A 15,971-nucleotide genomic window follows, 5' to 3' on the forward strand; every position below is an offset into this window, starting at 1 on the left:
CTACAGGTCTCTATCATTGATTAGAAAGGGAGGAAGAAGAAGAAGCAGGAGAATCAGGAGACAAGGGGTCATTTTTTTTTTTAATGCCTCCAGCCTTCTAATTCCTTCAGTTGTCGTTCTTTGCAAAAAAAGTGATAAATGGAAAGGAGCTCAAATCTGAGATGGATGCTCTCACTCTGACCTGTGTCACTATACTTTTCTGTATGCTGTCTAAAACTGCATTGCCTGTTCCTGACTGCTGTGTCCTAACACCTGTGCAACAGCATGCCATCCTCCAGGTGTCTTTCAGGAGTTGTGCCTCCAAAGCACATCCTCCCCTGTAAATGCAGATTCTGGACATTTTTTTCCCAGAAATAGCCAGCTGGGTTGTTGAGGTCGATGTTATTTGTTTGCAGTGCATAACTAAAGTTACCTAAGAAATCAGAGCAGCAGGGTTACAGCCTCCAGCAGCCTCATGCAGGGCAGGTTTTATCTTTTCTTAAGTGGAGATTTCATTAGCACCTTGAGTGTTCCTGCTTATGCTGATACTGCCAATATTGCTTGCACCACTGATGCTGATGCTCTTGCAAAGGAAGTTTTTTACATGTTTGGTGAGAAGTCTTGCAAAGTAGTTTTAAAAAAGAATCATGAATTCCTGACTATGTAGCTCTACTTCTACCTTAATGTCTCTTATTTCTCCTAATATGATAAATTCTTCTGAGGTAGTATGTGATGTCTGTGTTTTCTAAGTCAATATATATGATTTGGATGGCAATGCAGGTAGATGCATGCACATGTTTCTATACTACCAACCCTATGACTGCTTCTGTGCCAGAAGCAGTGGCTGTGGAGGATCAGGATCCTCCAAGGGTGCCTCTGTTGTATGATGCATGTTTAACACTTGAATTTCCCAGACATTTGTAGGTCCAGATCAGGAATTAGGAACTATACTGAACTGATTGCTGCCACATGTTTTCAAATTGCAGAGCACTACTTACAATGTATTGTGCAGTTGTGCAGCATATATACCCCAGGGATGCAAAGCTAAATACCCTGATTAAGAAACATCAGAAGGATGTTTAATGTATGCATTACAATGTCGCCCTAATAGCACATCACCTTCCCCCACCCAGTCCCCGGGTCTCTGATCTCAGGGAGTGCAGAGGCAGGATCACCAGGATCAGTGTTGTAAGAAGAAGGAGCGTTGGACAAGAGACCAGGGAGAGCGTTTGCGGTGCCGGGATCCTGACGCCTTCACCTGCGTCTCCCCCTAGCTCAGCCCTCTTCGTCGCCCGGCCCCTGCGCCAGGGAAAGACGTTTTTCTTCTTGTTTCCTTCAGCTTCCTCCTCAGCACTTTTCCTTTGGTGAGTCGCTCCGACTACTGTGCTTGCATTACAGACTCTACTTCACCACTGGCGAACCCCCACCCTCCGCTAGGGGAGGGAGGGGACGGGGCATCAGCCGCTCTGCGCCGTGGGGTAGTGCTGATGGGCTCGGAAGCTACTCTGCGCGGCGCTCAGTTGTTCCGGCGGTGGCGGAAAAAGGAAGTGATGCCACATGCAGAGCCCTGTGGCCTCCAGTGACATTCTCTCTAGCGCTGAGGGCGCGGAGAGGCGTCCGCGCGGCTGAGACTCAGCTCCTTCCGGCCGCCCATGCCTCAGCTGCTACCCCTCGGGTGGAGGGTAGGAGAGGCCTTGCGGTATCCAGGTGAGTGGGGCTGGCGCGGCCGAAGCTCACCCACTCCACGCTTCTGTAGGGCCGGGCCGCCGGAGCCGTTGCCGTTAGTTCGGCTGCGCGTGGGCGGGAGAAGGCGAGGAGCCACGGGAGAGGCGGATACTGGCCTCGCACTCCCCCCACCCTCCCCCGGGGCTGGCGGAGGCGGGAGGGCACACTTCAGGGGCCCAGTCGGGAAGGCTTGTGCCGTGTATCATCCGCGCCGGCCGAGGGCTTTTCAGGGAAACGTGGAAGTCTGTTGGGAGCTTTCAGTACTGACCGCCTCGGTAATATTGATCTCCATCACGGCCCGGCCCAGTACTGGGACCACGGGATCCAGCCTAGCCGCCGCTTTTCAGCTCTAACCTTGCCTGGAGTCACTTAGTCTTTCCTTGGACATCTGTAAAGTGCCGTGAGATCGTGTTAGCTGTTTGGAGAAAAAACTCTTTGAAAAACAAGGCGTGTAAATTGCTTCAGTTTTATGCTTCTCTAGGTTTTTTTGCTTCTTTGTTTACCTTGTGGGAAGCTATATTTTATGTGGAAAAAAGTTCCAAATTGTTCGTTGCTTATCTAGCCTGAGTTCTCATTGAGCTCCTAATATCTAGGCTGCAGTTGTGGCTTTGAGCAACAGTCATCCGTGGAGAATGTAAAATTTAACTGTGCTACATTTTTCTTTTTAGAAGGAAAAAGACAGTCTGAGGAGACTTGGAATAATTTAACTATTACCCCAATTCCACTATTGAAACTTTCTTTGCCTTTATTTTTAATTGTATTTTAGTATTAGTTTGTTAATAGCAGAACAAGGCAAATTGTCTTAAAGTTTGTAGGTACCTTTGTGAAACCATAACTAATAATTTGGTTAAACAAGGTCTTGGTTGTAACTAGTTACACACTTTAAACCAGCACAAAATACCTAACTGTTTTAAAGGCTGGGAAAAAATCTTGTGTATAGAGATTCTATGGCATAAGTCAGTCCTGTTTGGTATTGTGGTTTGGTTGTTTGTTTTTTTTTCACTGTCAGGTAATTCTAGCTTTCAAAAATGAATGAGTAGTAAACATTTGAACCTTTGAGCGTCTCTTTAAAAATGTAAAATTTCTCTTAATTCCCACTCCCAAAGATTTTATTTGGTTTTAAGTCTCCTCTGGTACTTGTCAAGATCATATGACCAAATAATCGTTTCACTTATAGGCAAGGGCTAGCCTATTTTCAGTTTTCAAGCTAAAGTTTTAAGTCCAAACAGTAATAGCTCTCCTCTTAGAACAGCAAGCAAACATTAAATTTAAAATGTTTCTCTTAAAGTATCCTACATTGCTAAAGTCTATTAAAAATGTAATGTTTGACCTTGAGATGGAAACTGAGTATGGTACTCTTTTGAGGTCTTCATCTTGTGGTTCTTCTGCATTAGTGACCGCTTCTATAAGAGCTGAAAGCCATACAGTCACAACAGTGCAGCTTCTCCCGTTACCCTGGAAGAGGGTAACATCGCTTTTGCGGAGCAATAGATTTGTAACAAGCTCTAAGGAAATAAGTTACTTGTTATGTGTTTTCTAAGCTCAAATATCTTGCCTCTCCCCCTTCCCCCCCCCCCCCCCCCCCCCTTCATGTATGATACCAAAACAGTGAGATGAAGTGTGGAGAACTCAGCTGTCTGACAGCAATCATTTTTAAGCATAATTTTCTGAATATTTCTTACCTCTAGTCATCCAGCATAGTTCGATGCTGGCAAAAGAAGCTCCAAAGGGGGTGATTATGTGGCTGCTAAAGGCTAATAAAATAGTGCTTTTTGTGGTTCATATATACCAGTAACACTGGTATTCTGTGTAGGGAATTAGGAGGAGGGACTGTGGGGGTAATGGAAGATAGTATGTGAGTTTGGGCAGCTGGTTATTTATGCCCAAGTATGAGGATAACAGTTCTGACTCATTTTTAAGCACTTTATTTTTTAATTATAATGTGTCAACTATTTCTGTTTGCTCTTTAGCCTAATTACTGGTTGACATGAAGAGATGCAATGAAATTCCTGAGAAATCAGGAAGAGGAAAGTGACTGTAGTCTTACGCATTTAAGTGTATTATGTGTATTGCAGTACAGCCTGGGCATTTATGCTTTCGCTCGATAAGTGCATGCAGTCTGCCTGCCTGGTAGAAATTAAAGTGCACAAACAACCTGGAAAATGAGTGGATACATTAAACTGAGTACTGTGAAGGGAGGGGAAAAGGTAAGGAACCTGATGCCAACCACAAGGCAGTTAAGGTTAATAGAGTGATCACAAAACACAGAAACTAAGCCCTGCTCTAACTGATAAAAGAGAAATAGGAAGGATGTTTGTATGCATTTCACAAATGAGCAGATCACACTGGCAGCTGACAGTGTGGAGGAGGTGGGGATTAATCAGGTAAAATAAGATTGAATTACCAAGAATAAATAATGAAGAATCATGAAGGGCTTTGAATACTAAATGTTAGAGAGATAAGTGGATACAACTTGATCTTGTTATAACAAGACAAAGTTATATACTGAGATCTCATTGATATAACTCGGTCTTGTGAGTGAACTGGTGATTGGTGGCCATCTTGACCACAGTGACCACGAAGCAATCAAGTTTAAAATCTCTGTTGCCAGGAGGAAAAGTGCCAGCAAAACCTCAACCCTAGATGTGAGGAGAGCAGATTTCAGGCTGCTCAGGGAACTAGTGAGTAAGGTCCCCTGGGAAAACACTTTTGCAAGTTCTGGGGTCCATCAGTGCTGGTCACTTTTTAAACATTTCCTCCTAAGGGCACAGGAGCAGGCAATTCCTAAATGTCAGAAGTCCAGCAGGCAAGGCAGAAAGCTAGCTTGGCTGAACAGGGACCTTCTTCTGGAGCTAAGGCAAAAGAAAAAATACTTGTATTTGAAGACTCTTTCAGGCTAACATTTTTATTTCGATGTATGTGGATTGTGGATTTGATGTTACAGTGACTTATGTAGCATCCTGCACAATGCTCTTCTCCTTTGATGCTTAAAAATTTCCTGGAAATGAGCAGAAAAAACCAGACCTCGATTGGATAAGTGGTTTTTCTATGTTTCTGCTCTAATGTCTTGTTTCATTGTGCTTGTTCATTAGCATTTCAAGACTTATTTAAGAGAAGGCAGATTTTGCTTCCATTCATCCAAAATGGGTAGAGGCCAAGAGACTCAGTAGCAGAGCTGGAAATAACTAAGTGCCAGACTTTATAATATGAGCTGTCTGCATGATGAAGCAATTTCGATAATTTGTTTTTCATTGGAAATAATTGCATTTCCATTATACCAGTTTGAGGTTGGTGCTGTATGTACTGTACTGTATTACTATGTAATAGTACTGTCAAACTTTCTGAAGTAAAAAGAAGCAACTTGACATGATAGCCAGGTAAGGTTAAGACAATGCTGTTCTTTTGTATTGAGGCTTTCTTATCAGCTGGTAATTCTCCTGACTCTTCAGCACTCTCCCGATTCTTGCTCTCTTGGAATGCTAGCTCTGGCCAGAGGCAGTTCTAAGAAATCAGGCAAAAGAAAAATTTTAGGGAGAAAATGTTAGTAAAGAGTAGGTCAGGAAGCTGTTTATGAATTCTGTGTACTTGTGGCTGGAAATAAATGTAAGAAAAGGGGAGTTTAGAGGCTGTCTCCTAATGAAGTTGAATAAAATGCTGGTAGCTTGAGGCTTCCTCCTGTTTAATAAGATGTCTTTTGGAAATGAAGTTGCCATTGTGGGAAAGAATGGGCTTATGGGTAGCAGTGCCCATGAGCTGAATTACTGATAAATACAATTTGAGTTGTCAGTAGCTGTGGTTCCTCCAGACCTGGTAACACCTTTTGATCAGCACTATACAAAATCTGTGAGGAGTTATAAAATATATTTATTCAAGTATTGTTTTTAGAAAGCCTTAAAGGTGAAGGGTTTTTTTTCCATGTTTCCATTTACTGTTATTAATAAGTCATCTTAAAGGCAATTCACAGGCTTTTGATCCGCTCACTGTAATAAAGAAAATCCAGAAATTGTTGAATAGCATAAAACTCAAGTAGGGAAATACATTGAGTATCTTGCCAGAGTTAATTTCATAAGCCCTCAATAATTAGCTATAGACCTCACTTCAGTTTAAAGTTGGATTGATAACAGACACTTGATTTCCTTTTTTTTTTTTTTTTTTTTTTTACAAGATGTAAATGTTTCTTCTGCTTTTTTAAGACCTGTAGTGGATTACACTGTTTATATGGAACTCATCAAGCTACAGCAATAATAACACTGTTGAATGGAATGGGATGGAATCAATACTCGACTTGATGCTCTTTTTTCTTTTATCTCCCCTTCTGCTGGGGAAGTTGTATTTATTGTTTATGTCTCCTGTTGCTAATTATTATTTTTATTAATAAGAAAACTCTTCCAGCTGAGCCACTTTTCCCTAAATCAAGACCAATAGTGCAAAAAGTAATTTGGGGGTAATTGGTGCTTTTATTTAAGGATAAGTAAGGGTTTTTTTGGTAGTTTTTTTTTTTTCTTTGTTTCAGTTTTTTTCTTCCTATCAGTACTTGCATGGTACTGCTGAAAACTACCTTTTAATTTTCTTTTCCTCTTCTTGTAGCTAGTAGCTTGGTATCCTCTTACATACTGTGATTTAATTTCTGTAGTCAAATATATGCAAAGTCTTCTGTATGTCGTGGGAAAGAAATGTCTGTTTCCTGGTCTGTTATCTTCTTGAAGTAGAGGTTGAATTTTTTCACCTCTGCCAACTGGGAATAAATACTGTAGAAAGTATCTGATAGTAAAACCCATGTTAGAGGCATTATTCATAACGCACATGCAACTGGCTTTTGGCCTAGTCAGTTCTGGTTTTTTTAAATACAAAAAGTAGCTTTTGATCATTTGTTGAACCAACTTGTGTTTGCTTCATACTGTTTTTTCACCTGTTTGTCAAAAGCTTATTCTAAATTAACCCTCTTCTGCACTGTCCTTTTTCTCTACCAGGCTTCCTTCTTCTTCCATGACAGACCGTGCCACAGTCTCTATTATTCTTCCAGTGCTCACGGACATTTGTCTATGGCTGTGGCGTCCTACAAGAATTTTATCTTTTTTGTTTGTGTGGGTTTCAGCTGGGGTAGAGTTAATTTTCTTCACAGTGGCTGGTATGGGGCTGTGTTTTGTGTTTGTGCTGAACACAGGGTTCATCATATAGAGATGTTTTTGTTATTGCTGAGCAGGGCTTGCACAGAGCCAAAGCCTTTTCTACTTATCATACCACCACGCTGGCAAGGGGGCTGGGAGTGCATGGGAGACTGGGAGGAGACACATCTGGGACAGGTGACCCCAACTGACCAAAGGGATATTCCAGACCATATGACATCATGCTCAGTATATAAAGTGGGGAGATGAAGGAGGATGGGGGGGACATTTGGAGTGATGGTATTTGTCTTCCCAAGTGACTTAAGCGTGATGGGGCCCTGCTCTCCTGGAGATGGCTGAACACCTGCCTGCTCATGGGAAGCACTGAATTAATTGCTTGTTTTGCTTTGCTTGTGTACGTGGCTTTTGGTTTCCCTATTAAACTGTCTTTGTCTCAACCCAGGAGTTTTCTAACTTTTGCCCTTCTGATCCTCTCCCCAGTCCCATGAGTGAGAGAGCAGCTGTGTGGGACTTGGTTGATGGCTTAGCTGAAACCATGACATTGTTGCATTAGTTTCTTAGGAAAGCTCAACTAAGGAGGAGAATTTTAGGATTTGTAAAGATATAAACTCAAAGGTTAGGTATCTTGAGCTAGCTGTGCTCTTGAGTATGGTTCAGGGTTACAGGTGAGCTTTCTTGGTGAGAAGGTAGCATGTTGCTTCCAGTTAAGCTATAGTTCTTGCTTACTGAGTCCCGAGACCATTGTCTCAAGTGCTTTCTTCTTTAGGAGCACTTTGGACATGTAAAGATTGTGGTATTGATTGTTAGCATTCTGGTGGATGCTGAAATCAATTGGTACCTCTTATTATTGGTCAGAAAAGATCAAGGGTTTGGTGGCAAGAGCAGCCCAACAGCACTTGGTATCTTGCTGTCAAATTTTCATAATATGAATGCAATATGACTTTGCCTTTAGTGTATTGATATAATTTATTTTTCAGTAGTATGCTACTGCAAATCCATGTTGCAATATTTAGATTTTATTCTACGAGCTTAATAATTAAAGAAACAAATAAATAATGTTAGTGGCTTGTGGATGAGAAAATGACTTGAGGTGAGGGTTTGGTTGGCTTACAGCTTCTTTACAGCCTTTCTGTAGAATTTGGGCATGTCACCTGTTCTCTCAGTTGGCCAGACCATATGTCCTGGTGATAAAGGTAATTTCTTCTCAGTACCTGTAACAGTGCTGTGTTTTGGGTTCAGTATGAGAATAATGTTGATAACACACTGATGTTTTGATTGTTGCTGAGTAGTGCTTACCCAGGTCAAGGACTTTTCAGCATCTCATGCTCTGCCAGTAAGGAGGTGCACAAAAAGCTGAGAGGGAGTATAGCTGGGACAGGTGACCCGAACTGGCCAAAGAGAGATTCCACACCATAGAATGTCATGTCCAGTATATTAACTGGGGCAGTTACCTGGAAGGGGAGGTAATCACAGTTTGGGGATGGGATTTGGCTTCAGTCAGTGGATGGTAATTGTATTGTGCATCACTTGTTTTTCTTGGGTTTTCTCATTTTTAATTTACTATTATTATTCTTATATTTAACTTTGTTTCAATTATTAAACTTTTCCTATCTCAACCCACAAGTTTTACTTTGGATTCTCCTCTACTGGGGTGGGAGGGTGGTGAGCAAGTGGCTGCATGGTGCTTAGTTGCCAGCTAGACTTAAACTGTTGTCTTTTTCTCAACTTGGAAATGAAAATCAAGATAATTTTAGTAAGGAGGTAATATAAAAGTGGATCTTTATTTGAAGGCTTTCAGGGGCAGTTATAGAAAGATGTCCACAAAAGCCCACCCACACGGGGTGAATACAGTTTTTATAAGTTCACCAAATCGGCATAATTGACAAAAAAGCACCAATTAGGGGGACAAGTGATGATGCAATTCCCCCCTCAGGTAAAGCCCCTTCTCTGGAGCCCCCCCTTCAGCACTAGCTGTACTTTGTCCACAAAAATGTATCTCGAAGAGTTGTTCTCAACCTTGGTAGCCAGGAAGGACTAAGATAGCATAGGGGTCTTGTACCCCCCCCCAGGGTTTGGAGCTCTGGAATTTGTCTTTCTGCTTAAGGAAAGGCCATGGAAAAGTACTGGAAAAACTAGTCACTAATAGAATAGGCTACAGAGCTACAAATATATGTGTGAAGAATACAGAGAACATAAAAAAATAAAAAAAAGCCAAAAACTAAAACGGCATCAAAACCACACACTATAAAATGAGCAAGTTACTGCTACATGCAAGGAAGATACTGGCTTAAAGCTAAGATATCAATTGGAATTGAATGAAAGTATTTTAAGCTTTAAAATACCTGAGAGTTTGCTTTGTTTATTTCCTGTGTTTATATGCATAAAAAGGTCTGATCATAAAACATTTACAAACTGTAGTGGCTTAATATCTTGTAACTCTTCTTCACCAAATGGCTGTCATAAGTCCATATCACTTCTAGTTCAGTGCCTTGAACTCTTAGATAGCTGTAAGAGATGGAGAGATGCTGGTGAGTTGCTGTATGAGCTACAGAAGTGCCCATAGGACAGCCAGGGTGGTTGTAGTGTCAGTTAAGTAGGCAGCATTGTTACTGAAAAGGAGCATTGCAGAGAACCTGACAAAACAGCTCTCTTATCTGCTGAGAGTCAGATGTCAAGGGTTGTGCAATTTCAGTGAGCTGTTTTGCAAGATCAGGTGAATCGCCAATGCTCTCCCTTGCTGTAGGCCCGTGTCTGCTGTCTGTTGGGCAAAATGCTCACCTTGCTGTCCTGGACCCTGACTGATCTCATTCAGTCAACTAGCCAAGGTGCACAGCTTTCTTCTGTGAAGTTGAATAAGAAAAGGAGTTGAATGGAGACTCACTGCCCCAGCACTTAGGCAGTTGTCTCTTTACAGTGTCAGTGAACTTGGAGATGAACTTAAGGGCTCCTGTAACTGCATCCTGTACCTCATGGCACTCATTTCTGTTTCAATATTTCCAAATAATAGCAATAGCAAGGCATATATGTGCCTGTCCATGCTGGACTAGCTTTGATTTTTTTGAGAGACAGCACAAGACCTTCTCACATGAATACTACAGTACTGAGATAGCTTTACTACTTTGAAGTTAGATTGCAGTTGTCCTGATCTGCTAACTGGAGTTATTAATGAATGTTTGATTATTTTCAGGATATTTCAGGTAAATGTTCTTAATCTGAGAAGTATGATTAATTTATTAGCATTATGCTCAAGCAATTTAAAATATGGCTTTTTTGTGAACATTACTTTATTGACCACGGTAGAACAATACATAAACATTTCTTGAAAAGAGGTTTATTTATATAGAACAGCATGAACAGAATGCATTTCCTTTGAGTAACAGAAATGGATAGGTAAAGTGCAAAAATTTGTTAAAATTTTAGAAAAACATGGCACATTCTTATGATGATCCTCTGTAGTGTGATCTTCTGCAAACTAATATATAGCAGAGAGAAAAAGAAACAAAGCATGGCTCTCCTAGCATTGATTTCTGCCACTGGTTTTGTTGATAGAATAATGAAAAATCTAAGTGTGAGTCACTTAAATTTTTAGGAACAGATAGTTATAAAGATATGACCCCTCTGATTTATAGAGTAGAGAGCCTTGTAGTCTTTAAATCGCTGTGCACTTGAGAAATATGGTTTCGCTGTGAAAAAGGAATGAGATTTTTAGAAGGCTAAGTGCAGCCAACCTTGTGTGCTTTTTATCTGTGTGCTAATGAATTTATTTTTACTAGGACTGTGATTTTTTTTTTTTTTCTATTATGAGATTCCAGCGCAGCTGGTGAATGGGTGAATGTTTCTGGAAGCCTGTGTGCAGACTTATGAACTAACCCATAGCTGGTACTTATCTTTCATTTGAACAGAATACATGCATTAGGCATTGCAATGCAAAAACCTGTATTTAAATGTAAAGTATTGCTTCCTATTTACAATGAAAAATGTTGCTTTTCAAGGTTGTAAAGCATGCTCTGCAAAGCTTTGTTTTAACACATATACTTGCAATTTTTATTCAGCCTTAGATATTTTGTATATGCAGCCTGTTGAGCACTTGGTAGGAGCAGCCTATTTTTAACCTTTGTTTATTTACGCAAAACCAGTTGAAACATAGCATTAGTTCAATCTTTTCTTTTGTTTTACTCTGCAATTCTTTGTTGTTCCAAAGGGTCCTATTCTTTAGGATTGCTAGCAGGCCTGATTTATGAATCATCTGATAAAGAACCAGCTCCACTCCCAGAGATATGCCTTAGGTAGAATCGTATGCTAGTGAGTCAGCTTTAGGGCAGAATTTTCAAAGAAGCACTATATAAATTATACAGTATCCCTGTGGGGATGTCTTAGTGTTATGAAAAATCTGCTCTAGAACATTGTGCACACACATTCACGCAGAGCTGAGTCAGCTGTCTTGAGTTCAGTTAAATGAGTGCTGGTCACACTTCTGTCGTTTTAAGTGCATGAGTATGTGTGACACTTATGAGAAAATAAAAAAGAATGTATGCTATTTTGGGGAGGATATGAACAAGTCCAAAAGACAGCATTTAAGAGGTCCAGAGAGTGTTTTTATTTCTACATTTGTTTGGATGCCGATTAGTTTTTTCTGATAGAGGTCTAATTATTTGGATTGATTAGTTTTTAGTTATTTAGACATTTTGCTGTTTGGCATAGGGTGATGGCTTTAAACTGAAAGAGGAGAGGCTCTTTTTTCATTTGATCAGTTGCTAGAATGGGCATAAGAAGATGATACAGTTCTAAGCAGGGAAAAGAAGTGGTCTGTTGGACTCTGGTTATGAGGAAATATGTTGGTAATAAGCTTCTGAAAAAAAGAGCTGGTTTGCATCATATAAGCTAGGCATTCTTTATTATTAATCAGTTCAGTAACACCTAAAACAACAATGTACAATTAAGTTTAGGCTGCCTTGGTTTTTATTAAGTATTTCAGGCTGTTGAGAGATATTAGTTGTCTAGCTTAAATGAGTAGGTTTTAAGTAGAATGACTTACATAGAAATATAATACTGTGTGATTTAGCATATTGTTTGCTTAGCTTTACTTGTTTAGCACGAGTAGCTGTATTTGATGAAGCCTTCAGCTGCAAGCTGTGAACTTACACCTAGACATGTTTTCAACTGGAATTGAGTTAATTTTCTTAGTAATTTTCCTAATAGCTGGTACAGTGCTGTGTTTCGTCTTTAGTATGAGAAGAATATTGATAACACACTCATGTTTTAGTCATTGCTAAGTAATGTTTGTCCTTAGTCTAGGGCTTTTTTTAGTTTCCTGTGCTCTACAGGTGAGCAGATGCACCAGAAGATCAGGAGACTTAACAGTCAGCAGAAGCTGCAACTCCACAAGATTTGAACAGTTAATGGCCTGTCTGCATGGACGCAGAAAAAGAACCCAATAAAGTGTTAGAAGATCCCAGACCAAAAATTACCATTGGACCAAGAGGTGTGTCAAGAACACCTGAGGGGCAGGTACAAGTCATAAGGGCATAATTGATCTGGGGATCTCTTTATTCTGGGTCCCTCTCCAGAGACACACAGCTCAAGCTGACCTGCTGCTTTGCCACTCTATTAAGTTATTTTTTTTATAAATCCAGTGCCTGAGACTCTTCTACAGGAAGCCTAAGGTTGAGCCCAAAGAAGGAGGAAGTGTGCCCTAGAGTTTGTGTGTGTGTGAGCAAGGAGTCAAAAGGGGCCCTTGTTGGCCCACTGAAGCTGCCCACTGCGAAGGGACTCTGAGCCCAGCAGTTAGTCTCAGGTGGTGTGTGTACGACTCCTTGAACACTGTGAGAATACTCAGTCAGTGGCTTGTCCTTTAACACAGGCCTTTTAATTTGTTTGGATGAAACTAATTTATTTCTGACATTGTAGGAAATATAACTATAAAGAACATTTATTGAGAGCAAACCAAACAAAAATGTTATGAAGTATGTATAAATAGCCAATTATTGATAGATGAAGGGCACACATGCCATTTTCTATATAACTCTTTGTGCAGTAGTATATATTACATATAGTTGTACTTTAGGAAGCTACTAACACCTCTGTTTGAATTTTTTTGTTTGTTTGTTTTGTAATAATTTTTATCTTCAAAAGTCTCAGAGCAAACAATGGTGTGAAAGAAACACTCAGTACTCTCTCCTGTGTCTAGTCGGAACCTGTGAGTTTAAGGTATGATGAGACCAAATAGCAGGTACTTTATCAGATTTGGATTTTTTTTTTCTAAAGGGATGGTTTGTTCTTGCCCTCCTTTCCCTGCTTCCTGCCAGCTCTGGCAAAAATAATTACACTTATTTTCTTGTTTTGTTTTCTGCTGACTTATTGAAATGAATCTATCCACGAAAGGATGAACCAGTTTCTGGTGCAAAGGAGGGACTATGACTGTGCAGTGACAATTAGGGTAGTAAATGACTAGGGAATAAAGCCCATCCCTGTTAGTGGCAATGAGAGAGGCTGGACTGTCTCTGCTAATCTGACCTTCAAAATCCTTCTGGATTTCTTTAGTGAAGTGGAGGTTTTATAGTGTACAAATCATATGACTTTACAAATGACTCCACAATTTAAAAATATTTCCCAGATAGGCTACAGTTAGATGTTTAATGGCTTCTGCATACTGCTGTGTTCTATGTGTGCCTGGAAGATGAAATAATTTCTGTTGGAAAAATCTAGCACAAGTTTTTTACAGAATTGCCTTTTCAAATAAGTGCAGTATTTGTGCATCAATGGAAGGAGAATGACATTTCTAAGCAATGTCTGATTAAGTATCCATCTGTGTAGGTAAGCATCACAACATTTTTCAGTGCTGTGTTCTCATTTAAGTAAAAAACCCCTGGTCTTTCTCTAGCAAAAACCTCAAGATTACTTTTTCAAGTACTGTTACTAGAAAAGTGAGTGGCAAGAAAGGAATGTGAATTTTTCAGTATAGCCTTTTCTTCTCTCTGATCTATAAATTTCTCAAGTAGAACTAAATGAGGACATTAGTTTTTCTTTCTTTGAGACAAGGCTTTTCTTGGCATAGATATTTTCCCCTGAACTGTGTTCTTCCCTGCATCAAACTGAGTCACAGTAGACGTTTTTTCCACTGAGATAAAGACAAAGTACTATTTTATTTATGTACTAATAATCAAATTTTTGATGTCTAAATAGCCAGCTCAAGGGTCCTGGAGAGTACAAATATCACCAGAGCAAGTATTTTTTCCATGCACACAGAAACACAGGTTGATGTTGACCAGATATAGTGTTGTGAAATTACTAGTCCCTGTGCTGCCATCTCACTGAAAATATACTTCACTGATCACTATGAGAGATCAAACCAGCATGGTTTGAGTAAAGTTCCTACTTAATAATGAAAAAAAACCTTATAAAAACATTGTAATTAGACTGTTAGCAAGGTGGCAACATGTAGATGAAACATTTTTTTCTGACTGATAGGCCAGAGAGATGGAAAAGCAAGTATAGGTATTCTTATAGTCCCTTTGGAAGCTGCTATGTAGATGATATTTCCAAGTAGGATATTTCGGAAAAGTCTCTAGTTCACTTTGACTGCCCTTTAGTTTCTTGTCAAGCTCTGTTTTTTGTTCTCTGGGCTAAAAGTCAGAATAGTGCAGAAACTGTTCTGCAGTTATTAGTATGGATATTTAAATATATTTCTTTTGGCGAGACTAGTACTCTTTTGATGTGTTTGAGCAACCAAATTTTTCCTTGCATGTACATTTTAAAATTCTTAAAAAAGCTGGGAGTTGCTCTAACAGGTACAGTGTAGCAATGTGCTTTTTAGATGGTGTAGCTGCTACCTGTATACCAATAAGCATCTCCTATGGAAAAGCGGCTTGGGAGGAATTCAGGCAAAGAAATCAAGCTCACACATCCACACACGCCACGGCTACGCTCAGCAAAGAGAGGCAAGAAGGGCCTTTTGTATGATAAAGTTCCAGTGAGGTTTATTTCGGGTGCTGAAAGGGAATCAGGAACAAAAGACCAGGCCATGTGCTGTGCACAGGCTTAAGTAAGGGGTCAGCAGCCAATGACCTGAGCGCACAGGGGCGGTACAAAGGCAGGGGAAGGGGCAGCAAGTCTATAGGGGGAACAGGGCTGGCCACCCAGGATGCCACCACCAATAGGGAGACAAGGAAAGGAGAAACCACAAGAAACAGGGGCATGGAGAGAGGAGAGACCGGGGCAGACCACCATGTGCAAAGCAGTATGGGGAAGGTCCTCTCTTTCAGGCTAGGCAGGTGTCAGGGTCCGCAAACATATGCGGGGAACCTGATGGTTCGTTTTGGAGATCTCAAAGCGCAAAAGACACAACAGGGGACAAACCAGTTTGCTTAAACAAAAAAAAATGCACTTTTATTTAGTGCCCACAATGCGATAGTAGGGAGAGAAAATAGAGAATAGTGAGAAAGATAGAGAAAGAGGGGAAGGGGGATTATAGCTACCACGTGGAGAGTCGGAGGTCCTCAAGACGTAGAGATGCCCATAGACGCGATCTTCTCCAGTGGGGTGTACACAAAGGGTGCACGGGATCCGCAGAGTCTTTATAGGGTGGTCAGGAAGAGGACCAAGGCGAGTGGAATGGAGCCAAAGAGGGCACTGGGCCAGTGCAGGCACCTGCGTCAAAGTTGGGTGCTCAGGAACAAGCGGCAAGCTGTACCCTTCTAGCACGGTCAGTATAGTCAGCTCAGTCCACTGTAACGAGCTGCTATTGTTCTTGCATTCCATTCTCGTGGAGATGCGTATCAGTCCTCGGCAGGTGCCCCACCTCAGCCAGGCCAGGGGCTCTCCCCAGTCTCTCCGGGGGTCTTGGTCTTCAACCATCGGAGACAGTTGTGAGGCATAACACATCCTCGGACAGACTCTGACAGCAGGGAAGACTATGATCTATCCTGTTGTAATTCTCTGGGGAATGGTTTTTCCCTTCCTGACCCCTGGAGTCTCTTACCATATAGTTTAACCCTTCCTTCCTTCCTTGACCTCATTGGCTGTGGTCCAGCCATCCTTTTCCTGAGCAGGAGGCTACATAATGCCTTGCTCTTCCTTGTTCTCTCTCTTTCCCCCCTGGAAACCTTGAAGAATAAATGGCTTGGACAAAGGTCCTGGGAGAAG

The 15,971-nt window shown here is 40.9% G+C and overlaps 1 protein-coding gene across 6 annotated transcripts in view; it reads left to right on the top strand.

The window, feature by feature from the left end:
* The window catches only part of LOC310922169 (protein ARK2N-like), a 106,402-nt gene that overhangs the window by 9,484 nt on the left and 80,947 nt on the right, over window positions 1–15,971 (top strand). For 3 of the 6 annotated variants that reach the window (XM_083882575.1, XM_083882579.1, XM_083882581.1), the window contains exon 1: window positions 1,250–1,686. The exons of the other annotated variants lie outside the window; for them this stretch is intronic. Coding sequence is in view for 1 of the 3 variants with exons in the window: in XM_083882579.1 (XP_083738705.1) it covers window positions 1,632–1,686 (55 nt within the window). In the remaining 2 variants the exon portion in view is untranslated. Of the gene's footprint in view, window positions 1–1,249; window positions 1,687–15,971 lie in introns of those variants that run through there. 6 annotated transcript variants of the gene reach the window in all.

The sequence above is a fragment of the Zosterops lateralis genome (assembly GCF_965231275.1).
Source record: "Zosterops lateralis genome assembly, chromosome: W".
NCBI lineage: Eukaryota > Metazoa > Chordata > Aves > Passeriformes > Zosteropidae > Zosterops > Zosterops lateralis.